Source organism: Camellia sinensis, unplaced genomic scaffold, assembly GCF_055761805.1.
Source record: "Camellia sinensis isolate YWXY unplaced genomic scaffold, ASM5576180v1 Unanchor3, whole genome shotgun sequence".
NCBI classification, from domain to species: domain Eukaryota; kingdom Viridiplantae; phylum Streptophyta; class Magnoliopsida; order Ericales; family Theaceae; genus Camellia; species Camellia sinensis.
In genome coordinates this window covers 15894926-15920945 of record NW_028129178.1, presented here as the reverse complement: position 1 = coordinate 15920945, position 26020 = coordinate 15894926, and the positions used below count along the sequence as shown (strand labels likewise).

At 38.4% G+C, this 26020-nt stretch overlaps 1 protein-coding gene across 1 annotated transcript in view; it reads left to right on the top strand.

Moving 5' to 3' along the window:
* The first annotated feature begins 423 nt into the window (after positions 1-423).
* LOC145816188 (uncharacterized) overlaps positions 424-26020 on the top strand; it is a 49257-nt gene continuing 23660 nt past the window's right edge. The window contains exons 1-3 of the mRNA XM_082912484.1: positions 424-965; positions 12656-12688; positions 13508-13595. Of these exons, the coding sequence (XP_082768610.1) occupies positions 750-965; positions 12656-12688; positions 13508-13595 (337 nt within the window). The 5' untranslated portion in view covers positions 424-749. The remainder of the gene's footprint in view (positions 966-12655; positions 12689-13507; positions 13596-26020) is intronic.

The following is a 26020-nucleotide window of genomic DNA, read 5'->3' as shown; positions in this document are numbered from 1 at the left end:
AACCTCAGGCGGAATCTGTATTTTCACCAAACCTCGAGGGGGTGTTTGTAATTCGCCCTTATTTTTTTAAGTATTGGCCAAATAATTTGTTATGGTTTAGATATATATGGCCATCCAAATTTTTTTGAAATTAAAAAAAATAAAATCATTATTTTAAAACATAAAATAAAAAATATTTTTAAAATTTTTTCTTTAAATAAAATTTTAAAAAAAGTTTAATTACGAGTTTTGAAAAGAATTTTAAATTAAATTTTGAGTTGTGCGCTTAGTTATACATTTGAAAAAGAATTTTGATTTTTTTTTATTAAAATTACAATTTCAAAAGAATTTGGTTACCAGAATTTTTATTAGAATTTTGAGGGGTGTGTTTGGCACCCAACAACGGCTATATCTTTTTATCCTCCTCTCTCCTCATTTGCGATTACGCTCTCTGAAAAGTTTTGGTTAGGGTTTCTCTCTCTCTCTCTTTCTCTCTCTCTAGAATGGACAGTGAGAACCCCTCCTCCTCCTCCACTTTCTTCACATTCCCAACCAATCCGCCTCCATTCCTCGCCTTCTTCGGCAACGGAACCCCCAATTCAACGTCCTCTCCGTTCTCTTCTCCCCAACGATAGATCCAGCATCGTTCCCCGTCAAATTATGTGAATTCACCATGTCTCTCACTCCATAAACGTTGAAGATTCCCAAAACGGCTTCGAAGAAAGAGAGATTTGAAGAGAAACCTGCACAGAGAAGAGAGGTGAGAAGCCATGGGAGGGCAGGGAAACCCTAGAGAGAGAAACAGAGAGGGGGGAATGGGGGAGGGGAGAGAGAGACGTTTAGGGGAAAAAAAGTTTAAAAAAACGATTGGGAGGAGATCGCTTCTTCCTGCTGTGGCGGCATCCACCCGGATGTCGTCTGCGCTGATTCGGCGTCTGGGGATTGGGAGGTCACGGAACATGTCCATTTTCGCCACAATTGACAAGGTTAGTAATTTTACATACATAATATGTGCTATATATTTACATATATACATATTAATTGTGCCAAATTTAGTTGTTTGAATTCTCAACTTGTATCTGTAGAATTTGTGTGAAATTCTTGTAGAACATTCTGGTAATCTCGTAAATTCCCTACTCTGAAATTGATTGCACTGTGGTTTCCTTTTCATTGATTTTTTTTTTTTCTTTGTTTCTTTGTGTCTGAAATTGATTGCAGTTTGCAAGTATCTTTTTCACCTTTATTTTGAATCCTGCAATCCCAAATCACATTGTTGTTAACCTAAGATAACATGGACATAATAAAAACGGAATAAAAACGATAGTTCATATATATACCGGAAATCTTGAATTACACTTGTTGTTGGTGCCATTGACTGCTCAAAGTTTGACAGGTTCAGCCCTTTGATCCCCACGCTGCTGTGTCTTTCTGAGAGTAGATTAACAAATTAATACACCATGGTTTTGTTTTTCCATATCAAATTCTGATAATATTCATCTTTTCAATGACAAAGCCCCAAAGGGTAATCTATCAACAATAGAAAATTTTCTGTGTTTTACATCCAATTTTTGTTTACATGATGGAAACAATCAAATCACACTAAGTTAGGTAAGCTACCAAATATCATACAAACCAAGCAGATAATGAAGATTTTAGTCTTTCAGTTTAATGGGTGCGTGGCTTGCACCCATTACACAAAGATTCAATTAGAAAACTGGCCCACCAATAAATATTATATCTATATTATGTTGTGGTTTGGCAAAAAAAATTTTAATTGGCTTTTTAGAATTGAGATTTATTTTAGTTGGGATTAAAAAGTTTGTTTGGGTTGATTATTTTAGTTTAATGGGCTTGGGGTATAGTCTTTTGAGAATCTAAAATGCTTTTGGTTTACTATGATTATCTCTTTTGTGACTTGAGGAAAAGTTGCAGACTTCAAGGATTGCATTAGGGGGACCAACCTTTCATAATTTGATTTTGGGGAATCCATTTCCTTGAAACCCTAATCTCAACCTTATGTACTTAGTACTAGTTTCCATAAATCCTAATCTCAACATTATGTCCTTTTGTTACATTATTTATTTATACAGCCGGATCTATTTAAAAATAAAAATTAAATCATGTTTCAAAAAAAAATGTATCAAAACTTGACATGGCACGATAATCAAACTTGCTCACCCTAATAATGGAAAATTTCGGTGGATACATATGTAAATATAAGTTGGTGTTAATTTTGCAATTTGATGTTGATGGCAGTGGTTTAATAGGCCCCCATCCTTATCAATAAATTTGTGCTATATATTTACATATATACATATTAATTGACACAATTGACGGGGTTAGTAATTTTACATACATAATATGTGCTATATATTTACATATATACATATTAATTGTGCCAAATTTAGTTGTTTGAATTCTCAACTTGTATCTGTAGAATTTGTGTGAAATTCTCGTAGAACATTCTAGTATTCTCGTAAATTCCCGACTCTGAAATTGATTGCACTGTGGTTTCCTTTTCATTGAATTTTTTTTTCTTTCTTTCTTTCTTTGTGTCTGAAGGCAGTTTGCAAGTATCTTTTATCTATGTCTTGGCTGTTTAATTATCAGTGTTAAGTATTTAAGAGCTTGTTTAGTACATGATGTACATCGAATTCTGTTCTTTTATTTTTTTAGCAAGAGAAAAAAAGCTCTCGATATATATATATATGTATATATATTGCATGAGAAGAAGAACATGTTTTGTCCTCTTTTTGATAACCAAGTCTATTTATTTCATCCATTAAAGCCATTGACTTCCATTCTTAAATGAATGATCAAGTTATGTTGGCTTTTATTAGTGGGAGTTTTCAGAGGCCAACTGTTAATGGTGGACTGTGGAAGCGTATGTGCCTTTGTTACTGATCTGTCTGACGTAACTCATGCTGTATTTCCATTTGCATATGAAGTTGGCAACTAAGATGTAGTGACTTGTGACTCCTCCCTCATCCTTGTGTTGTTTCGTAAATAATCCCACATTTGGTACTGCAAAAGTTGCTCAGAATAGCTAATCCCACGTGACCCCTTTACCTACATATGAGGGATTATTTTGTCCTAGGGGTGGGACAGTTAAACCGGGGATAACTCTTTTGCATGTGAATGACTAAAATGCCTTTGCCTGGCTTACACATTCGGGGGTATCTTATCTGCCTAATCCAAACCGAAATCAAACATAGCCGGTGTAAAGTGGTGACTGTGCTCCTTTTTTTGGCACCTTGCTAATATATTTACTTGTCAAAAAAAAAAAGGGAAGAAGAAAGAAATGGGCCGGAGTCTTTAGTGATTTGTTTTTGGTGATGCATCTAGGAGCACAACAGGAGAATCTTTAATGGAGGTGTAGTTTTTATTTTGGAGTCGAAACATTTGATATTGAGCCCTTTTTTGGATTACTATTGTGTTATGTCTTGATATTTTGGAAATTTCCTGTGTCGGCATGTTCGTATCATGCGTAATTTATGGCAATAACATGATCTTTACTGGTTTAGATAGTCTAGTTCCTTGAGTTGTTGGAGCTTCTGTATAATGGTGGCCCTAATTTTGTAGGCATCTCTTTTGAAAATGAGACTTTAAACAGTATGGTTTCAAAGCTTGGTCATATATGGCAATAGTGGACCAGAGTGATGGTCTCTATATTCATTTTAGCAGGGGAATTAGACAACGCATTTGACATCAAAGTTTCTTTGAATCTATTTTATCTGTACAGAAATGAAAATTCTCTTTGCATGGAATTAGCTGAATGTCTTTTCTTTCTAGTACAATAAAGCTTGGTTGCAAAACCAAAATGCTGATATTCATAAAAATAAACTTTTCATAAAAAACTGAAAGCTGCTCGTAAAATGTTTGGGATGGTTATTATTATTATTATTTTGAATTTATTGTCGACAGCAATATAGTCTAAAAAGAACAAAAGGTTATTATTCTTTTAGCCTTATTGTTGAGTTTTTAGAACCCAAAAGCACATGCATAAAAAATTCTCGAATTTCTTTGAGAATAAGTAGATAAGGAGAAGAGGTGAACCAATATCAGAATAACTGGAAGATCTTTTGGAATATTAGTTTCTAATTGCTATGACCTTTATTTTGAATTGTTTTACTTGTGTTAAAATGTTGAGTTCATATGACAACGTTATATTTTGTCTATGATTATTTTATAGTACAAAAGAATATCAGCTTTGAAACTGTTCTAAGTGTGCTTTTGCTGTAATAGGGCTGTTGGAAATTATTTTAATATGCATTAATAAATCTTCTTCTGTGCTTCAAGTGTTCACCTGTCTTTCAAAGTTTTTTTTGCTATTTCCATTGCATTTGGGGCATGTTTACTAGATATTCCTTTTTCGGAGTCTTTTTAAATGTCGTGCTGCAACAAAATTTTGATCCTTGTGCATGATATTGCATTAGAAAGCATTGCAATTTTAGGCTATTTACCTTTGTGGAGATGTTTTACTTATTTTTGTGTCGATTTTTAATTAAGAATTTGGATTATCTTCTTTATTTTTATTTTGTATATTCTTTTCAATGATGACCAAAATTCTTTCAAACCTGATAGTCTCTTGTACAAACTTTATGAGAAAACAGGATTTTATAACAATGGAAAAAGGAAATGACAATTGCAATTTCATTTTTAACATGCGGTTCCCACCATACTTATAAAAGTAGCATGTGCAACCCTCTTCAAATTCTTTTGTCGACAGAATGTTCATTTTTTTGGATGTTGTACCAGTCTCAGTTACCATCCTTGTGCTATGTCTTGATAGTCTTCTTTTTTTAATCTTCTTTCCACGAGGATGAAATAATGAATAAGCTGCGCATCTTTTGATTTGTCCTTTGAACTTTTTTTTGATAAATAATTTGTCCTTTGAACTTTTCATCCTTGAGATCCCACTTATCTGCTAACTGGGGGTTGAAAAGTTGCATGGCCCATGGTTAGCCAAATTCTCCCCATGATTATTCTTAGGTGGATGACGGTGGCATGAATATGCAAGTGGTTATTGGATTAGGAGTTGTTTCTGGATTTTATTTTTTGTTTTGTGGAGATGCCTTTTCTTTCTGTGTTTTCTTACTTGTAGAGGATGCCTCATCCTTGCCTCTTTTTTGATCTATTCAATAAATTCTGTGTTTGCTGATCAAAAAAAAAAAAAAAAGAGTTTTGTCATTTGTATTCTGAGGTGGTTGATTGGTTTTGAATGGTATAATTTCTTCTTTTCCTGATGTTTATTGTTTTTTACTATCCAAGGTGCATTCTTTACAGAAAGCTGTATAGGGTACAAGCTTCAGTTCACAAGTCAAGCTCACTTATAAATGGTGTAGAATTCAATTTATTTGATGAGCTTGCTAAGGCTTGGTTTGGCTTAGTAAGCTATGATTGCTTTGATGGTTTTATTTATATATTTAAGTCTTTATGTGGAATTTTATTTGTACCATTTAAGTAGGAAAAGATTGATGCTACTTTTTGCAGTGAAGCATTGTTGGAGGATAATTTAAGAGCAACCCACCACTTGCCTTGATGAGTTTGGATCATTGAATATTATGCAAGCTGAGTCAGTTTATTATGCTAACTTGTGCTAGATGAAGGTGAAGGTTCCCACTTCATCTAGACTGTAAATGAGAGGAAGCCGGCAAAGTACAAGGAGCTTGAGCTTGGTTCAGTCGCATAGGAGCTAGGCTCAATCTCAGCTTAGACTTGTTTTGACAAGTAAAATTCATACAAAGCCGGTTTTTGGAGATAAGCCACTACTAATTCGATATTTCCTGGAGACGTTTCTTTGATTGACTTGAGTGTAGTTTTTGATTCTCTCTTCTTCTTCTTCTTTTTTTTTTTTTTCACTTTTTATTTATTTTTTTACAAGATGTAGTTAAGAAGTTTAGTTTTTCTCTGCTTCTCTTTCTTTGGCTTCTTGCTTTGCACTTCAACTTTTCAATGAGAATCTTGAGGGTCCATTTGATTAAGTAAAAAATATGATGGAAAACAAAAGTGATAGATAGTGAAGTGAAAGAAAAGGTGAAAGGAAAATTTATTTTCTCATTTGCATTTGGTTTAATTTTTTGTGAGAAAGTTACAATAGTTGGCTACTTTAATGAGAGAAAAAAGTGACTGTATTTTTTTGTAAGAATCTAGAAGCAAAGTTGCCATTCTGGTGTGGGTTGTATAAGATATTTAACTTTGTTGTATTTTCCACCCTTCTCCTGCTAAACAAATGCGTGAAATTAAATAGTTGAATTTTTGTTCTCTTTCCCCATCTTCATCCTGTTCAAACTCAGTCTGAGTGGTTGTTGTTTCTTCAGTAGTCACTTGCTTTGCTGACATCAACTGTTCGTTTGAAATTATTTTGCAGTTGTATCCTCCTAATGATTGGCTAGTGGGGTCATCCTTGCCCCCCTAAATTCAGCCCAACCATTATTGAATCAACACTCAATGAGCTTACCCCAAACAATGTTAGGTGAGTTCATTGCTGCTCCGAGAAGCTCTAACTTACTATATTACTGATACATATGTTATGATTGACACTTCCTTCCCTTTATATATTTGTTTTGTCCAGGACGTACATTTAGTATCGATGATGCAAAATGTCCTTAATTTTGGCATTAGTAAACAGGCTAATGAAGTATCTGTTCAAAAACATGCTAATGAAGCATTTAGACTTCAGTTTACACAGAGCATACAAGATCACTCTGTGCATGCCTGCAATACTTGTTATACATTGCATGTTTGTTTTAGTTATTATTAGAGAGGTCCATTACGTGCTATGAACAAATAACAGAGACGGGAGTTTGCAGCTCAGATAAATAAATGATTGCATGTTGTTCTTATATACCTACTTTATTGAAAAGACACATGGAAAATGCTTCATCTTCAGTTGGATAAAAAACTATCTAGAGAGTAATGTGACTAATAAAGTTTCTGATAGAATTGTTGTCTTTGCGAGTTAAATATCGTAAGTGTCAATATAGTCAATAATAAGACAATTTGCATGTCGCTGTGCATACAGTATCCAAATGCCATTGTTTCAAGTATACTCGTAACATGTAGTTTGGCTGGCATAATATGAAAGCATGTTTAAGGTGAATGTTCATTTATTTCATCTAGAAATTTAGGATGCTAGGAACTATCCAGAAAGGATGGGAAAACTGAAATTTAGGCAATCAACAATGTCTTGCCTTGCTACTTGAAGGTTTGATTTCAGTAGAATATTCAAAAACTTGATTAACGTCTGCTAATTTGTCATTGGATTTTACAGTAATTATGGGTATTGTGAGTGCTCAATTCATCTTTCCCTCCTCTCCATTTAGTACATAGCTAGTGTATTTACTGGTAAAACTTTATTAGTACACTTGTCCAAATGGAAGGTAATGATATTGAGGACATTTCTTTCACTTGGCAATTTTGATGTTGAATAGATGTTTAGACAATAATGAATACTTGTTGACTATGCTCTTATGTCCATTCTTGCCCAACAATTGTTGGGGCACTTGCAAAAGTGTTCACCTTTATTGACTCAAGTGCGTGCAGTAGTCCAAGGGCATTACTCCTCCTTGTCAAAGAATTTTAATATGGTTATTATTTTAGGTTAAGTATGCTATATAAGTGAATTCACTTCCATTATTGTACATCACATTCCATCCCACATCGTCTAGGTAGGAGAAGTTCCTGGGCTATATAAATGAGTTCATATTCCTTCCAAGTAACAACATGCTTTAAACCCTTGAGGGCCTAGCTCAAAGTGAACAATTGTTATGATTTGAGATGGGTGTTATAGTAGCAGAAGCTGTTAGAATATTTCCTTATTTAGATTAGATTGTGATTGTGATTGTGATTGATTGATTGTGATTCCTTAATCAGTCAGTCAATCAATCAATATAAAAGGTGATTCCTTAATGGGCTTCCTTTTGTAATAGTTGATTGATTAATATAAAAGGTGATGATTTCATAATCATCACTCAAGCTTTGTATTCTCTTAAATTATATGGTAGCCAAAACCCTAAAAGCCGTCACTCATACAGCCGCTACCACCAACCAGCCATCACCTATCACCACCCATCCTGTATCGCTGGTCCCTGAGTCTCTGTCGGAACCAACCAAGGTCCCATATAGCTGTTTCGACTTCAGCCGAATGCCCCTCTGGCTTAGTTGACCCTCGTGAGGGTTGTCCTAGCCTCTCTTTATGTATTTTGGCTCCTGTAGATGAGTGTTTGGGGGTTGCCCATCTTTTGTTGCCTCTGAGTCTCTGTGGGAACCAGCCAAGGTCCCACAGAGCTGTTTCGACTTCAGCCGAAGGCTCCTCTGGCCTAGTCGACCCTTGTGAGGGTTGTCCTAGCCTCTATGTATTTCGGCTCCTGTGGATGAGTGTTTGTGGGTTGCCCATCTTCTGTTGCCTCAAGTTTCTTTCCCTCTACCTATGTTACACGGACGCTTTGGAATTTCGAAGGTACCTGTGTCGAGACAACACGGGCACGGGTGCGGGATACGGCCGGGATACGGCTTCTTAGAAACGGATACGGCAGAAGAATCGAAAGAGAAGAGAGCAAGGAGAGAACCTGGCCTTCGACTTCAATCGGTTGCAGATCATCGATCGATCTGTGAAGTTGATCAATCTGCGAAGCTTGATCTGCGAAGTCGATGTACTGTGCTTCGTCGTCTTCCCCTTTGATCTCGATCTCGGACTCTCTTCGTCGTCTTCCCCTTCCGTCGTCTCTACGAAGTCATTGCTCTACCAACCAATTTTCTAGGTCTTCCCCTTCTGTCGTCTCTGCGAATCCAACACAATTTTTATTTCTATAGGTCTCTGACTTTTCTTTTTAATATAATTTGAATTATATATAATATAAATTATATTTATATAATATTATTCATATTATATAATATTATTTATTCAAAAAAATATTATATAATGTAATATATCATAAATAACTTAACTTTTATGTCTAAAATTAAAATAATTTATTTTATCATATATAATATAATTTATTTTATGTCTAAAATAATGTTTATAATTTTTATTCTTTATTTATTTGTTATTTTTTTAATAAAATTTGTTATTCCTTAAACTTTTTAAACTCATCTTCATATAATAAATATATTTAAAAATAACTATTTAACGTATCTCCGTATTCGTATCCTAATTTGGATCCGTATCCATGTATTTTTAATTTTTAATTTAAAGTGTCCGACCCTTAGATGCACACCCGTACCCGATATCCGCACCCGAGTCCGTGTAATGTAGATTACTGTTAGGAATCTCTCTCTCTCTCTCTCTTTTGATAAATACTATTAGGAATCTCTTTCTTTTGTTTCTTGATTGATTTGCCGGAAGAATTTAGCTTATGGGTTGATGTATAGTTTGGCCTTTTTCCCTCTTATGTAATTTTTGCCCAGGATTTCTCCTTGTGTCTCGTTCTGGATTTTATCTACCGGGAAGAGGAAAATTCTCCTTCATTATTCCCCCTTGAGATACAACATGAACAAAATAAAGTTGGTTGTCTTAAGGCTGGTCATGTTGAATTCTCCGACTATTTAATCTTGGATTAGAAAACTTAGGCTGTCATTGATTTAGTAGTACAGGAGGGCCAACATCAATCATTATATTCTCCTATGTGTTGGAGGGCTAACAAGAATTTGAATCAAATGGAAATTGATTGGATGGGATTTTGGTGTGCTGAGAAGTTGATGTATAAATGCATAGGAGGACTAGCTCCAACCTTCAAAATCACAATTGAAGAAATAATACCTATTGGGAGCAAATATAAATCATTTTATTCCTCCTTTGTGTCTGCTTAGCAAAATCATAGAAGAAATAATAATACATATTGGGAGCAACTAGAATGGAAAGAACCCTCCTTGTGTGACTTGACTGCTTAGCAAAATCATAGAAGAAAAAATACATATGAGAGCAAGTCAAATCCAAACAAAAGTATAAAGAAAAGTCGTAGCCACAACATATCCAATTTTTTATAGGAAAACTTTTGACTTGAAGGGTAGCTAAGGGACAAGCTTGAAAGAAAAAATCTTCCATTGTATGAAAATTGTGAGTTTTCAATCAACTTTGTTTCCATCTATTAAAAAACTGAGATCTCAAGTGGAAGCAGACACCCAATCTCTAGGGATTTTCATGGCTCGAGCAGTGGCCAACGATTTTGCAAAGTCTAAGGTGGTTTTAACTTGGATTTTGGATGGGATTTGTCTTCGAGTCATCTCATTTATAAATACTCGTTCCATCCCCAACTGTTTGTCAATTTTCAGCATTCATGCCTTTTAGTAGGGTCAATAAATAATGTATTTTTTTCCCTACAAATTGAAAGAAAGAATAAATAAAAAAACATAGATGATTTTTTTCGGATGTTTGGAATAGTTAAAATGGACCAGCAATTTCGTACGGGAGGAGAATTAAACTAGTTGTAACCAAAATAAATTTGTCAAATAAGAGAAGCATCCATATTCGCTTGCACGATCAATAGATTAATATGCGTTTTACATCACTTTAATACATTTCAAGTTTGTTTTGGTGATTTCCTAGTCAATGGTGGATCGCGTTTAATTTGTGGTGAATTCACAGAGTATCATGGATGCTTGATACTCTACCAACCATTCAGGAACAAACATCACCGATTTCTTGTGGTATAAGAAACACGCTAACAAGTTTTAGGATTCAACACCTAAGGCACATATGAACTGGGTTAGGGTTGGGTTCTTTCTTTTTTTTTTTTTCCCTTACTAATGGTGAATTGGTTGGCTACGGGGTCCTGTGGTTTTTGTCCATTTAGATTTTCGACAGGAAGAAGCAAAAAAGAAAAGAAAAAGGGAATCCTTTTGTGTGTCTAATTGATTATTATATTGATTGCAGAATTGATTGGCATAAAGCAAATTTGTACTGGTTTAATTGAATAAAATGAACAATTCATAATCTCTGTCATGTTATGTTATCAATCCTAAGCAAATTCTTTTCCATTTGAAGGGCTAAATCTCCTCTAGACCTTATTCAAGTGCCAAACAACATTTTAAGTGTGAAGCATTAGCACTTTATCTGAATCACTAGATCTTTAGCATTGTCAAATTAATTTTTGATTTGAAATGTTACTGCAATAGTCGTTTGACCAAAAGATGTGAAATAAAACCCTATTTATAGATGAGGGCTTATTAGGGTTATATTTCAAGCCTGGCTAAGAAAGATTTATACAAGTCAACTAAAATTTGGGATATACGTAGATCATGGGATATACGTAGATTTTGATCCCTAGGAATGGCACTGTATAGTTACCAAAAAGCATGACATTTTGCATTTCAACTGCAGGAAACTTTCACCAGAGTAAATGTTCCCATAGAGTGGCTGCGATGATTTTTTCCACGGCGAAGCATGGCTGGTATTAAGGGCGATACATGTTAGATTAGCACAATGTAAGAATGGAGTGTCCGTGTCGTGTCCGTGTCATGTCTCGTGTCCGTGTCCGTGCTACATTTTGCCTCTGTTAGATGGCGTGTTTTATGCCAAAGTTTGTGTTAAGAGTTGTTGGACTCCAGTTGCTGGTCTAGAGTGAGCAAGTGAGGATGTAGTTTAAGAAGTGTGTCCTTAATGCCTCTTTTGTTGTCTACGGAAGGAGAGGTATAGGACTTCATTTCAAGGAGTGAGGTGTTTGTGACCATGGAAGCATTTTTTTCCCTTCTTTTAAGCAGTTTATTTTTGTGGCCTATAGGGGTTTGCTGCAATCATTGGACTTTTTTGGTCAATTCTAAAGATATTTTTTGTGTCATTTTTGCTTCTCTGCATGTACTCCGGTTTGCACCCTGTTGAAGCTCTTTTGGATTTTTCTTATTTACAAAACTATGTATATTTTTTGTTGGCTCTTCATGAGACTCATTGCCTTTTACGATTTTCAATAAAAAATGATCTTCTTAAAGTTGTAGATTGCTGTTTATTCTTCCATCCTTGGTCCATGCAAGGTAATACGGGACATTGGGACGTATATCACCTAAGTATGCATCTCTAAAAGTTCCCAACATGGTTTATTCAACAGGGAATGATCTCACAAGGTTGGATCTTCCTGTTTAAATTAAACTACGTAAAAATGTTTTTACTTCTCTTGTCACCCTGTTCAAACTGCGTAAAAATGTTTTTACTACTCTTATCACTCCTTCCGTTTTTGAGAGACGCAACTAGTTGTTTTCTGAAAGTCAACATTGTAGATCCATTATAATTTGAATTGAGATTTTTTGGCATGGCAGTAAATGCAGTAGTTTTGACTATTAAGTTTCATACATTGTCAGTCTTGTACTCTTGTTATGTTCTTTCGAGGCTGGCTATTATTTGGGATCAACATTTATGCATCAAGTGGCATACCATGTCCATTGAAGGTATGCAAGGAACTAGTTATGTCCTAAGGCATAAACATTTTTTCATTAAAAGGAAGGCCATAAACATAAGATTAGTGCGAATGTTGCTGCTAACTATAACATGTGTTTTGATTCATTCCAATATAGGAAGTGAATGCTTGGTAATAATGTATAAACTTGTTTCTAGATGATAGAATTTCCTGATCATTATCTTTGTTAGTAATTGATGCATATCTACTTATTTTTCATTTTACGTTAGAATTGCAAGCTGGATTCATATGTTCGTTATTAATCTGTTACCCAATTATTTATTTTGCAGAAAGCAATCTGCAAGGACCCAACTGATTCAAAGGTTAGTATTGAACTACTCCTCTTCATGTATCATTCGTTAATGTGTTAATTTTTTTAGAACTTTTTTTTTTTGAGTCTATAATCTATATTTTCTTTCTGAAGGCACTAGGGGAAGAAAAGGAGATAAAATATTGAATTTTATTTAATATATATTTATTTATTCTCTAAAAAATGGAGAGTTGTTTCAACAATGACGTAATAGTCATATAAGCACTGTTGACTGGAAGTTGTTTTCTCAGCCGTCAATAATATGAATCTTATGATTCCAACGTTTATTGTAATCCTTTTCCTACATCCTATGTTTGAGTTGTTAGTTGGATGATATGTGGTTGTACTCATCAATTGGGAGGGTCATGTCCTGTTGGAGTTCATGCTGCTGTAGTTGTGCAGACTGAAAGGCTAGCATTGTGTTTCATTCTTCAGGGAAAACAAATTTTTTTGCAATATGGTGTTTGTATTGGACATAAATGCCATTTTTCTTCTTCGTCTTCTTCTTTTATCAAAGGTGGTTGTGTTCAACACCATTTTGTAATGGATATTGACACGCCATTGTGTCCTTGATATGTGTTTCATGTTGCAATATTTATCACATTCTAACATCTCACGTACGTAGATGCCTAAACCTCAGGCTTAGGTTTAATTATAGACCAATAGGCATAGTCAAAATTTCATATGTGGTGGTGTAGTATGTTTGTTCCTTAGGATTGATTGACATTTGTCATAGATTGGATATATTGATGATTCTAGTTTCCTACAATCTATATAATACACTATGCTGAATGTTTTCTTTTCTTCTGCTTTTCTTATATATCTGATGTAGGAAGTTCCACCGCTCGATGTACCAGAACTTTTGGCATATTTAGTTAGGCAATCTGGGCCATTCTTGGATCAAATTGGTGTTAGAAGGGGTAAGCAATTCTCTTGAGTTTTGATTTTGATCTTATAATGAAGGGATCAATAAAGGTATATATATATATATATATATTTATATATAGAAATACACATAGTTTAGTTCCTATTAATGGGGTTCTAGGTATAGAGCTGACCTTTAATCATTATGTACAAAGTAGCTGCCTTGTATTCACACTCACTACTTGAAGGTTATTAGGCCTGCATTTAAAACCACTAAACCAGTCGTCCCCTTTAAAGTACACCCACTTCTGTCCCAATTAGTGGAATATGTATATATGTTTGTCACGATAATTTGTATTGAGGATGATTGATGTAGTTTCATATATGTCATGTGACAAAATCTTTGCTTCACAACTTTAGATGGTCCTTTAGATAAGCTTTACTGCACCAATTGAAACTAGTTTGGCAGAAGTAAAATTCAGGACTGCAGCCTTATGTAATACAGATGCCTTACAATTGAAGTTATCAGAAATGTGCTACAAATTTAAACACCAGAACTACATTACAAAATGGTTTTTTTCTTTATCAATGTATGATTGTCTGCTTTTTGCTATATTCTAGAACTATCTGATGCTTTAAGAAAATTAACGATGTGGATTTGGTATATAGAAAGATTCAGGGGAATAACTGACCTGTTGGTTCCCCTTATTTAGATGGTTGGGTTATGTGAGTTCACAGGTATTAGATAAGCAGGCAACAAGTATCAAAACTTGAATTTTTTTATCTAGAACTGTCTTTGAGGGTCCGTTTGGGGTTGCTAGACCTATTTGAAGGTGCTTATTTAGGTACACTGACAAAATCAGCTGGGAATGTGTTAGGCAAAGGTTGTTTAAAAAGTGCTACAATTGGGTCACATATAGAATTATAACTTTTGCCAGGGGCCAAGTTTTAAAGTTAATATACTACAATGCAAGTATTTTTTTTAATTTTTTTTTGTTGATAAATTGTTTTTTTGTTGTTGATAAATTCAATGCAAGTATCAGGGGGCCCAAAACAACCAATAAGCTAAGAGGCATGATTGGATGTTTTTATGAAAAAAGCTAACTTTTTGTTTAATTTGAAGTAGATCCACTTTAACCAAATGCCACAAATGGAGTTATCTTGGTTCTAGTGTGGTTTGACTTGGAAAATTTTAAATTGTTCCAATTGACAATATGGAAGCAGCGTGTCATTTGGAGGTCTGAAGCGCTGTTCTTATATTAAGTATTCCACATGCTATTTGTAATATTTGGTTTATTTTCAAGGAATAGTTCCATGGTTTATAGCATATAATCTCTATCACTTAATTATTGACAAAAATGTTAGGACAACTAACAAGCGTACCAACTAGACAAAATATTTGGTGAATCCCATACCAAGTGGTGGGACCTATGTACAAGCGCTCTGTTGGTATTTTTTTTTTAAGTGTTTCTAGCATTTTGGTATTATTGATAGTTCAGATGTTTCTTATACTCCAATGTACTGAACTCAGACTAATCATGGTTACTTGGGTTGAGGTTGGCAACATGGTTCCTCTTGCGTGTGGTTGTTCTTAGAGTACACACACACACACACACACACATATATATATATATGTACATATATATTTTTTTCAATGTTAGAATAACTATGTCCTTTCTCATGGTCTCAATTCTCATTTTTTTTTTTGTGTTTTTCTTCTGTCTTTGAGGCACCTATAACTTAGTTTCTGTTATTCCTTCTTGACAATATTTTTTGGCTTCGTTGCTACTCTTAAACCATCCTGTGCTCCTTCACCTCATATTGTCTATGCTTCATGCCTACTTGTAGCTCTAGAGAAATGTAGCACCTCATATTGTCTATGCTTCGTGCTACTTATAGCTTTAGAGAAATGTAGTCATTTCTTATTGTTGTGCCCCCCCCTGTCTGTGTCTGTGTCTGTGTCTATATCCTCATTTTTACATTTGCTTTTTATTGTCATCCAACATTTTGTGCGGTTTAGCATATACCATGCAGTCGTCTTATGGAGATTTTCCAGGGAATACCTCAAACACCTTGCGAAGGACCAATAGAAGTTGTGGAAACTTACGGAACTAGCACGGGACTCCCGGTTTGAAAACTAAGACAAAAAAGACACCTTTTTCTCACTTAAGCTTGAAAATAGTCTATTAGGGGCCAAAATCGTGTAACAGTCATGAGAAGGCCTAGGGAATACCTTGAACACCTTGGGAAGGACCAATGTAAATTGTGGAAACTTATGGAACTGGCACGAGATTCCGGTTTGAAAACTAAGTCAAAAAATGTAATTTTTTCACACTTAAGGTTGAAAATAGGCCATCGCAGGCTAAAATCGTGTAACAGTCATGAGAAGGGCCGGGGAACACCTCAAAGGAACTAGCACGGGACTCCCGATTTGAAAAATAAGTCCAAAAAGGAAATTTTCTCAAACTTAATTGTGAAAATAGGCCATCGCGGGCCAAAATCGTGTAACAGTCAGGACAAGGCCCAAGGAACACATCAAACAACTCGGGAGGCACCAATGTAAGTTGTGGAAACTTATGGAACTAGCACGAGACTTCCGGTTTGAAAACTAAGTCGAGAAAGACACTTTTTTCATACTTAAGCTTGAAAATAGGCCATCGGGTGTCAAAATCGTGTAACAGTCACGAGAAGGCCCAATGTCGCCTTGAACACCTTGGGAGGGACCAATGTAAGTTGTGAAAACTTACAGAACTAGCACGGGACTTCCGGTTTGAAAACAATGTAGCAATCACGAGAATGTCCGAGGAATACCTCAAACACCTCAGGAGAGACCATTGTAAGATGTGGAAACTTACGGAACTTCAACGGGACTCCCGACTTGAAAACGAAGCCAAGAAATGCACTTTTTTTCACACTTAATCCTGAAAATTGGCCATCGAGGGCCAAAATTGTGTAACAGTCACGAGAAGGCCCGGGGAACACCTCACATCTCGAGAGCGACCAATGTAAGTTGTGGGAACTCACCGAACTAGCATGGCGCTCCCGGTTTGAAAACTATGTCGGAAAAGTCACTTTTTTCACACTTAAGCTTAAAAATAGGACATCGGGAGCCAAAATTCGTGTAACAGTCACGGGAAGGCCCAGGAAACGAATCAAACACCTCGGGAAGGACCAATGGAAGTTGTGGAAGCTTACGGAACTAGCACGGGACTTCCGGTTTGAAATCTGAGTAAAAAAAATGCATTTTTTTTCACACTTAGGCTTGAAAATTGACCATGAGTGGCCAAATTCGTGTAACAGTCACGAGAAGGCCCAAGCAACACCTCAAACACCTCGGGGGGGGACCAATGCAGGTTGTGAAAATTTACGGAACTTGCGCGGGACTCCTCGTTTCAAAACGAAGTCAAAATTTGCACTTTTTTCACATTTAATCTTGAAAATAGGCCATCAGGGGCCAAAATTGTGTAACAGTCACGAGAACCCCAGCGAAACCCCTCAAACACCTCAAGAGGGACGAATATAAGTGGTAGAAATTTACAGAACTAACACGGGAGTCCCGGTTTGAAAACTAAGTGGAAAAAGACACTTTTTTCAAACTTAAGTTCGAAAATAGGCCATCAGGTGGCCAAAATCGCGTAACGGTCACGAGAAGGCGTGAGGAACACGTCAAACACCTCGGTAGGGACCAATGTAAGTTGTGCAAACTTACGGAATTGGCACAGGACTCCCGGTTTGAAATCTAAGTCAAAAAATGTGCTTTTTTCACACTTAAGGTTAAAAATATGTCATCGGGGGCCAAAATCGTGTAGCATTCAGTAGGACACCTGGGGATCATCTTGGGAGGGATCAATGTATGTTGTTGAAACTTACAGAACTAGCACGGGACTGGCGGTTATAAAACTAAGCCGAAAAAGGCACGTTTTTCACACTTAAGTTTGAAAATTGGCCATCAGGGGGCCAAAATCGTGTAATAGTCTTGAGAAGGCCCATTGAACACATCAAATAACTTGGGAGGGACCAGTGTAAGTTGTGGAAACTTACGGAACTAGCACGGGACTTCCGGTTTGAAAACTAATTTGAAAAAGACATTTTTCTCACTTAAGCTACAAAATAGGCCATCGGGGACCAAAATCGTGCAACAGTCACGAGTAGGCCCGTGGAACGCCTCAAACACCTCGGGAGGGACCGATGTAAGTTGAAAAAATTTACGGAACTAGTACGGGACTCCTGGTTTGAAAACTATATCAAAAAGTGCACTTTTTTTCACATTTAAGCTTGTAAATAGGCCATCGGGGGCCAAAATCGGGTAACTATCACGAGAAGGCCCGGGGAACACCGCAAACACCTCGGGATGGACTAATGCAAGTTGTGAAAGCTTACGGAATTTGCACGGGACTCCTGGTTTGAAAATTAAGTCAAAAAATGCACTGTTTCCCACTAAATCATGAAAATAGGCCATTGGGCGCCAAAGTTGTGTAATAATCACGAGAAAGCCCAGAGAATACCTTGAACACCTCCAGGGGGACCAATGTAAGTTGTGGAAACTTACAGAACTAGCACAAGACTACCGGTTTGAAAACTAAGTCGAAAAAGGCACTTTTTTCACACTTAAGCTTGAAAATAGGCCATCATGGAACGAAATCGATTAACAGTCGGGAGAAGTCCCGGGGAACACCTCAAACTATTCGGGAGAGACCAATGTAAGTTGTGGAAACTTATGAAACTGCCACTGGACTCCCCGATTTGAAAACTAAACCAAAACAAGCACTTTTTTCACACTTAAGGTTGAAAATAGGCCATCGATGGCCAAAATCGATTAACAGTCACGAGAAGGCTTGGGGAACACCTCAAACACCTCGGGAGGGACCAATATAAGTTTTGGAAACTTACGGAATTACCCCGGAACTTTCGGTTTGAAAACTAAGTCCAAAAAGCCACTTTTCTCGCATTTAAGCTTGAAAATTGGCTATCAGGGGCCAACATCATGTAACAGTCATGAGAAGGCACAGGAAACACATCAAACACCTCGGAAGGGACCAATGTATGTTGTGGAAACTTATGAAACTTGCACGGGACTCCCGGTTTCAAAACTAAGTCAAAAGATGCATTTTTTTCACACTTAAGCTTGAGAATAGGCCATCGGGAGCCAAAATCGTGTAACAGTCTCGAGTAGGTGTGGGGAACACCTCAAATACCTCAAGAGGGACCAATGTAAGTTGTGGAAATTTACAGAACTAGAACGGGACTCCCGGTTTGAAAACTAAGACAAAAAAGACACCTTTTTCACACTTAAGGTTGAAAATAGTCCATTAGGGGCCAAAATCGTGTAACAGTCACGAGAAGGCCCAGGGAATACCTCAAACACCTTGGGAAGGACCAATGTAAATTGTGGAAACTTATGGAACTGGCACGAGATTCCGGTTTGAAAACTAAGTCAAAAAATGTAATTTTTTCACACTTAAGGTTGAAAATAGGCCATCGGAGGCTAAAATCGTGTAACAGTCATGAGAAGGGCCGGGGAACACCTCAAAGGAACTAGCACGGGACTCCCGATTTGAAAAATAAGTCCAAAAAGGAAATTTTCTCAAACTTAATTGTGAAAATAGGCCATCGCGGGCCAAAATCGTGTAACAGTCACGACAAGGCCCAAGGAACACATCAAACAACTCGGGAGGCACCAATGTAAGTTGTGGAAACTTATGGAACTAGCACGAGATTTTCGGTTTGAAAACTAAGTCGAGAAAGACACTTTTTTCATTCTTAAAGCTTGAAAATAGGCCATCGGGTGCCAAAATCGTGTAACAGTCACGAGAAGGCCCAATGAACGCCTTGAACACCTTGGGAGGGACCAATGTAAGTTGTGAAAACTTACAGAATTAGCACGGGACTTCCGGTTTGAAAACAATGTAGCAATCACGAGAATGTCCGAGGAATACCTCAAACACCTCAGGAGAAACCATTGTAATTTGTGGAAACTTGCGGAACTTCAGCGGGACTACCGTCTTGAAAACGAAGCCAAAAAATGCGCTTTTTTTCACACTTAATCCTGAAAATTGGCCATCGAGGGCCAAAATTGTGTAACAGTCACGAGAAGGCCCGGGGAACACCTCACACCTCGAGAGCGACCAATGTAAGTTGTGGGAACTCACCGAACTAGCATGGGGCTCCCGGTTTGAAAACTATGTCGGAAAAGTCACTTTTTTCACACTTAAGCTTAAAAATAGGACATCGGGAGCCAAAATCGTGTAACAGTCACGGGAAGGCCCAGGAAACGCATCAAACACCTCGGGAAGGACCAATAGAAGTTGTGGAAACTTACGGAACTAGCACGGGACTTCCGGTTTGAAATCTAAGTCAAAAAAATGCACTTTTTTTCACACTTAGGCTTGAATATAGACCATCAGTGGCCAAATTCGTGTAACAGTCACGAGAAGGCCCAAGCAACACCTCAAACACCTCGGGGGGGACCAATGCAGGTTGTGAAAATTTACGGAACTTGCGCGGGACTCCTCGTTTCAAAACTAAGTCACAAATTGCGCTTTTTTCACATTTAATCTTGAAAATAGGCCATCAGGGGCCAAAATTGTGTAACAGTCACGAGAACCCTAGCGAAACCCCTCAAACACCTCAAGAGGGACGAATATAAGTGGTAGAAATTTACAGAACTAGCACTGGAGTCCCGGTTTGAAAACTAAGTGGAAAAAGACACTTTTTTCAAACTTAAGTTCGAAAATAGGCCATCAGGGGGCCAAAATCGCGTAACGGTCACGAGAAGGCGTGGGAACACGTCAAACACCTCGGTAGGGACCAATGTAAGTTGTGTAAACTTACGGAACTGGCACAGGACTCCCGGCTTGAAAACTAAGTCAAAAAATGCACTTTTTTCACACTTAAGGTTAGAAATAAGCCATCGGGGGCCAAAATCGTGTAGCATTCTGTAGAACACCCGGGGAACACCTTGGGAGGGATCAATGTATGTTATTGAAACTTACAGAACTAGCACGGGACTGCCGGTTTGAAAACTAAGCCGAAAAAGGCACGTTTCTCACACTTAAGCTTGAAAATTGGCCATCAGGGGGCCAAAATCGTGTAATAGTCACGAGAAGGCCCATGGAACACATCAGACAACTTGGGAGGGACCAATGTAAGTTGTGGAAACTTACGGAACTAGCACGGGACTTCCGGTTTGAAAACTAATTTGAAAAAGACATTTTTCTCACACTTAAGCTACAAAATAGGCCATCGGGGACCAAAATCGTGCAACAGTCACGAGTAGGCCCGTGGAACGCCTCAAACACCTCGGGAGGGACCGATGTAAGTTGAGAAAACTTACGGAACTAGTACGGGACTCCTGGTTTGAAAACTATATCAAAAAATGCACTTTTTTTCACATTTAAGCTTGTAAATAGGCCATCGGGGGCCAAAATCGGGTAACTATCACGAGAAGGCCAGGGGAACACTGCAAACACCTCGGGATGGACTAATGCAAGTTGTGAAAGCTTACGGAACTTGGACGGGACTCGTGGTTTGAAAATTAAGTCAAAAAATGCACTGTTTCCCACTTAATTATGAAAATAGGCCATTGGGCGCCAAAGTTGTGTAACTATCACGAGAAAGCCCAGAGAATACCTTGAACACCTCCAGGGGGACCAATGTAAGTTGTGGAAACTTACAGAACTAGCACAGGACTACCGGTTTGAAAACTAAGTCGAAAAAGGCACTTTTTTCACACTTAAGCTTGAAAATAGGCATCGGGGGCCAAAATCGTGTAACAGTCACGAGATGGCCCCGGGAACACATGGAACACCTTAGGACGGACCAATGTAATTTGTGGAAATTTACGGAACTAGCACGACACTTCCGGTTTGAAAACTAAGTCGAAAAAGCCACTTTTTTCACACTTAAGCTTGAAAATAGGCCATCGGGGGCCAAAATCGTATAACAGGCGCGAGACTTTCCGGGGAACACCTCAAACACCTCTAGAGGGACCAATGTAAGTTGTGGAAAGTTACAGAACAAGCATGGGACTCCCAGTTTGAAAACTAAGTAAAAAAATGCATGTTTTTCACTTAAAGCTTGAAAATAGGCCATCGAGGGCCAAATTTTTGTAACAGTCACGAGAAGGCCTGAGGAACACCTCAGACGCCTCGAGAGGGACTAATGTAAGTTTTGAAAACTTACAGAACAGGCGCAGGACTCCCGGTTTGAAAACTGAGTCGAAAAAGACACTTTTTTTCACACTTAACCTTGAAAATAGGCCATCGGGGAACGAAATCGATTAATAGTCAGGAGAAGTCCCGGGGAACACCTCAAACACCTCGGGAGATACCAATGTAAGTTGTGGAAACTTATGAAACTGCCACTGGACTCTCCGATTTGAAAACTAAACCAAAACAAGCACTTTTTTCACACTTAAGGTTGAAAATAGGCCATCGATGGCCAAAATCGATTAACAGTCACGAGAAGGCTCGGGGAACACCTCAAACACCTCGGGTTACGGAATTACCCCGGAACTTCCGGTTTGAAAACTAAGTCGAAAGAGCCACTTTTCTCCACTTTTCTCGCATTTAAGCTTGAAAATTGGCTATCAGGGGCCAACATCATGTAACAGTCATGAGAAGGCACAGGAAACACATCAAACACCTCGGAAGGGACCAATGTAAGTTGTGGAAACTTACGAAACTAGCACGGGACTTCCGGTTTCAAAACTAAGTCAAAAGATGCATTTTTTTCACACTTAAGCTTGAAAATAGGCCATCGAGAGCCAAAATCGTGTAACAGTCTCGAGTAGGTGTGGGGAACACCTCAAATACCTCAAGAGGGACCAATGTAAGTTGTGGAAACTTACAGAACTAGCACGGGACTCCCGGTTTGAAAACTTAGACAAAAAAGACATATTATTCACACTTAAGCTTGAAAATAGTCCATTAGGGGCCAAAATCGTGTAACAGTCACGAGAAGGCCCAGGGAATACCTCGAACACCTTGGGAAGGACCAATGTAAGGTTTGGAAACTTATGGAACTGGCACGAGATTCCGGTTTGAAAACTAAGCCAAAAAATGTAAATTTTTCACACTTAAGGTTGAAAATAGGCCATCGGAGGCTAAAATCGTGTAACAGTCATGAGAAGGGCCGGGGAACACCTTAAAGGAACTAGCACGGGACTCCCGATTTGAAAAATAAGTCCAAAAAGGCAATTTTCTCAAACTTAATTGTGAAAATAGGCCATCGCGGGCCAAAATCGTGTAACAGTCACGACAAGGCCCAAGGAACACATCAAACAACTCGGGAGGCACCAATGTAAGTTGTTGAAACTTATGGAACACGAGACTTCCAGTTTGAAAACTAAGTCGAGAAAGACACTTTTTTCATATTTAAGCTTAAAAATAGGCCATCGGGTGCCAAAATCGTGTAACAGTCACGAGAAGGCCCAATGAACGGCTTGAACACATTGGGAGGGACCAATGTAAGTTGTGAAAACTTACAGAACTAGCACGGGACTTCCGGTTTGAAAACAATGTAGCAATCACGAGAATGTCCGAGGAATACCTCAAACACCTCAGGAGAGACCATTGTAAGTTGTGGAAACTTACGGAACTTCAACGGGACTCCCGACTTGAAAACGAAACCAAAAAATGCACTTTTTTTCACACTTAATCCTGGAAATAGGCCATCGAGAGCCAAAATTGTGTAAAAGTCACGAGAAGGCCCGGGGAACACCTCACACCTCGAGAGCGACCGGTGTAAGTTGTGGGAACTCACCGAACTAGCATGGCGCTCCCGGTTTGAAAACTATGTCGGAAAAGTCACTTTTTTCACACTTAAGCTTAAAAATAGGACATCGGGAGCCAAAATCGTGTAACAGTCACGGGAAGGCCCAGGAAACGAATCAAACACCTCGGGAAGGACCAATGGAAGTTGTGGAAGCTTACGGAACTAGCACAGGACTTCCGGTTTGAAATCTGAGTAAAAAAAATGCATTTTTTTACACACTTAGGCTTGAAAATTGACCATGAGTGGCCAAATTCGTGTAACAGTCACGAGAAGGCCCAAGCAACACCTCAAACACCTCGGGGGGGGACCAATGCAGGTTGTGAAAATTTACGGAACTTGCGCGGGACTCCTCGTTTCAAAACGAAGTCAAAATTTGCACTTTTTTCACATTTAATCTTGAAAATAGGCCATCAGGGGCCAAAATTGTGTAACAGTCACGAGAACCCCAGCGAAACCCCTCAAACACCTCAAGAGGGACGAATATAAGTGGTAGAAATTTACAGAACTAGCACGGGAGTCCCGGTTTGAAAACTAAGTGGAAAAAGACACTTTTTTCAAACTTAAGTTCGAAAATAGGCCATCAGGTGGCCAAAATCGCGTAACGGTCACGAGAAGGCGTGGGGAACACGTCAAACACCTCGGTAGGGACCAATGTAAGTTGTGCAAACTTACGGAACTGGCACAGGACTCCCGGCTTGAAAACTAAGTCAAAAAATGTACTTTTTTCACACTTAAGGTTAGAAATAAGCCATCGGGGGCCAAAATCGTGTATCATTCTGTAGAACACCTGGGGAACACCTTGGGAGGGATCAATGTATGTTATTGAAACTTACAGAACTAGCACGGGACTGCCGGTTTGAAAACTATGCCGAAAAAGGCACGTTTCTCACACTTAAGCTTGAAAATTGGCCATCAGGGGGCCAAAATCGTGTAATAGTCACGAGAAGGCCCATGGAACACATCAAACAACTTGGGAGGGACCAATGTAAGTTGTGGAAACTTACGGAACTAGCACGGGACTTCCGGTTTGAAAACTAATTTGAAAAAGACATTTTTCTCACACTTAAGCTACAAAATAGGCCATCGGGGACCAAAATCGTGCAACAGTCACGAGTAGGCCCGTGGAACGCCTCAAACACCTCGGGAGGGACCGATGTAAGTTGAGAAAACTTACGGAACTAGTACGGGACTCCTGGTTTGAAAACTATATCAAAAAATGCACTTTTTTTCACATTTAAGCTTGTAAATAGGCCATCGGGGGCCAAAATCGGGTAACTATCACGAGAAGGCCCGGGGAACACTGCAAACACCTCGGGATGGACTAATGCAAGTTGTGAAAGCTTACGGAACTTGCACGGGACTCGTGGTTTGAAAATTAAGTCAAAAAATGCACTGTTTCCCACTTAATCATGAAAATAGGCCATTGGGCGCCAAAGTTGTGTAACAATCACGAGAAAGCCCAGAGAATACCTTGAACACCTCCAGGGGGACCAATGTAAGTTGTGGAAACTTACAGAACTAGCATAGGACTACCGGTTTGAAAACTAAGTCGAAAAAGGCACTTTTTTCACACTTAAGCTTGAAAATAGGCATCGGGGGCCAAAATCGTGTAACAGTCACGAGATGGCCCGGGGAACACATGAAACACCTTAGGACGGACTAATGTAAGTTGTGGAAATTTACGGAACTAGCACGACACTTCCGGTTTGAAAACTAAGTCGAAAAAGCCACTTTTTTCACACTTAAGCTTGAAAATAGGCCGTCGGCGGCCAAAATCGTATAACAGGCGCGCGCCTTTTCGGGGAACACCTCAAACACCTCTAGAGGGACCAATGTAAGTTGTGGAAAGTTACAGAACAAGCATGGGACTCCCAGTTTGAAAACTAAGTCAAAAAATGCATGTTTTTCACTTAAAATTTGAAAATAGGCCATCGGGGGCCAAATTTTTGTAACAGTCACGAGAAGCCCCGGGGAACACCTCAGACGCCTCGAGAGGGACTAATGTAAGTTTTGAAAACTTACAGAACAGGCGCAGGACTCTCGGTTTGAAAACTGAGTCGAAAAAGACACTTTTTTTCACACTTAACCTTGAAAATAGGCCATCAGGGAACGAAATCGATTAACAGTCAGGAGAAGTCCCGGGGAACACCTCAAACACCTCGGGAGGGACCAATATAAGTTTTGGAAACTTACGGAATTACCCCGGAACTTCCGGTTTGAAAACTAAGTCCAAAAAGCCACTTTTCTCGCATTTAAGCTTGAAAATTGGCTATCAGGGGCCCACATCATGTAACAGTCATGAGAAGGCACAGGAAACACATCAAACACCTCGGAAGGGACCAATGTATGTTGTGGAAACTTACGAAACTAGCACGGGACTCCCGGTTTCAAAACTAAGTCAAAAGATGCATTTTTTTCACACTTAAGCTTGAGAATAGGCCATCGGGAGCCAAAATCGTGTAACAGTCTCGAGTAGGTGTGGGGAACACCTCAAATACCTCAAGAGGGACCAATATAAGTTGTGGAAACTTACAGAACTAGCACGGGACTCCCGGTTTGAAAACTAAGACAAAAAAGACACCTTTTTCACACTTAAGGTTGAAAATAGTCCATTAGGGGCCAAAATCGTGTAACAGTCACGAGAAGGCCCAGGGAATACCTCAAACACCTTGGGAAGGACCAATGTAAATTGTGGAAACTTATGGAA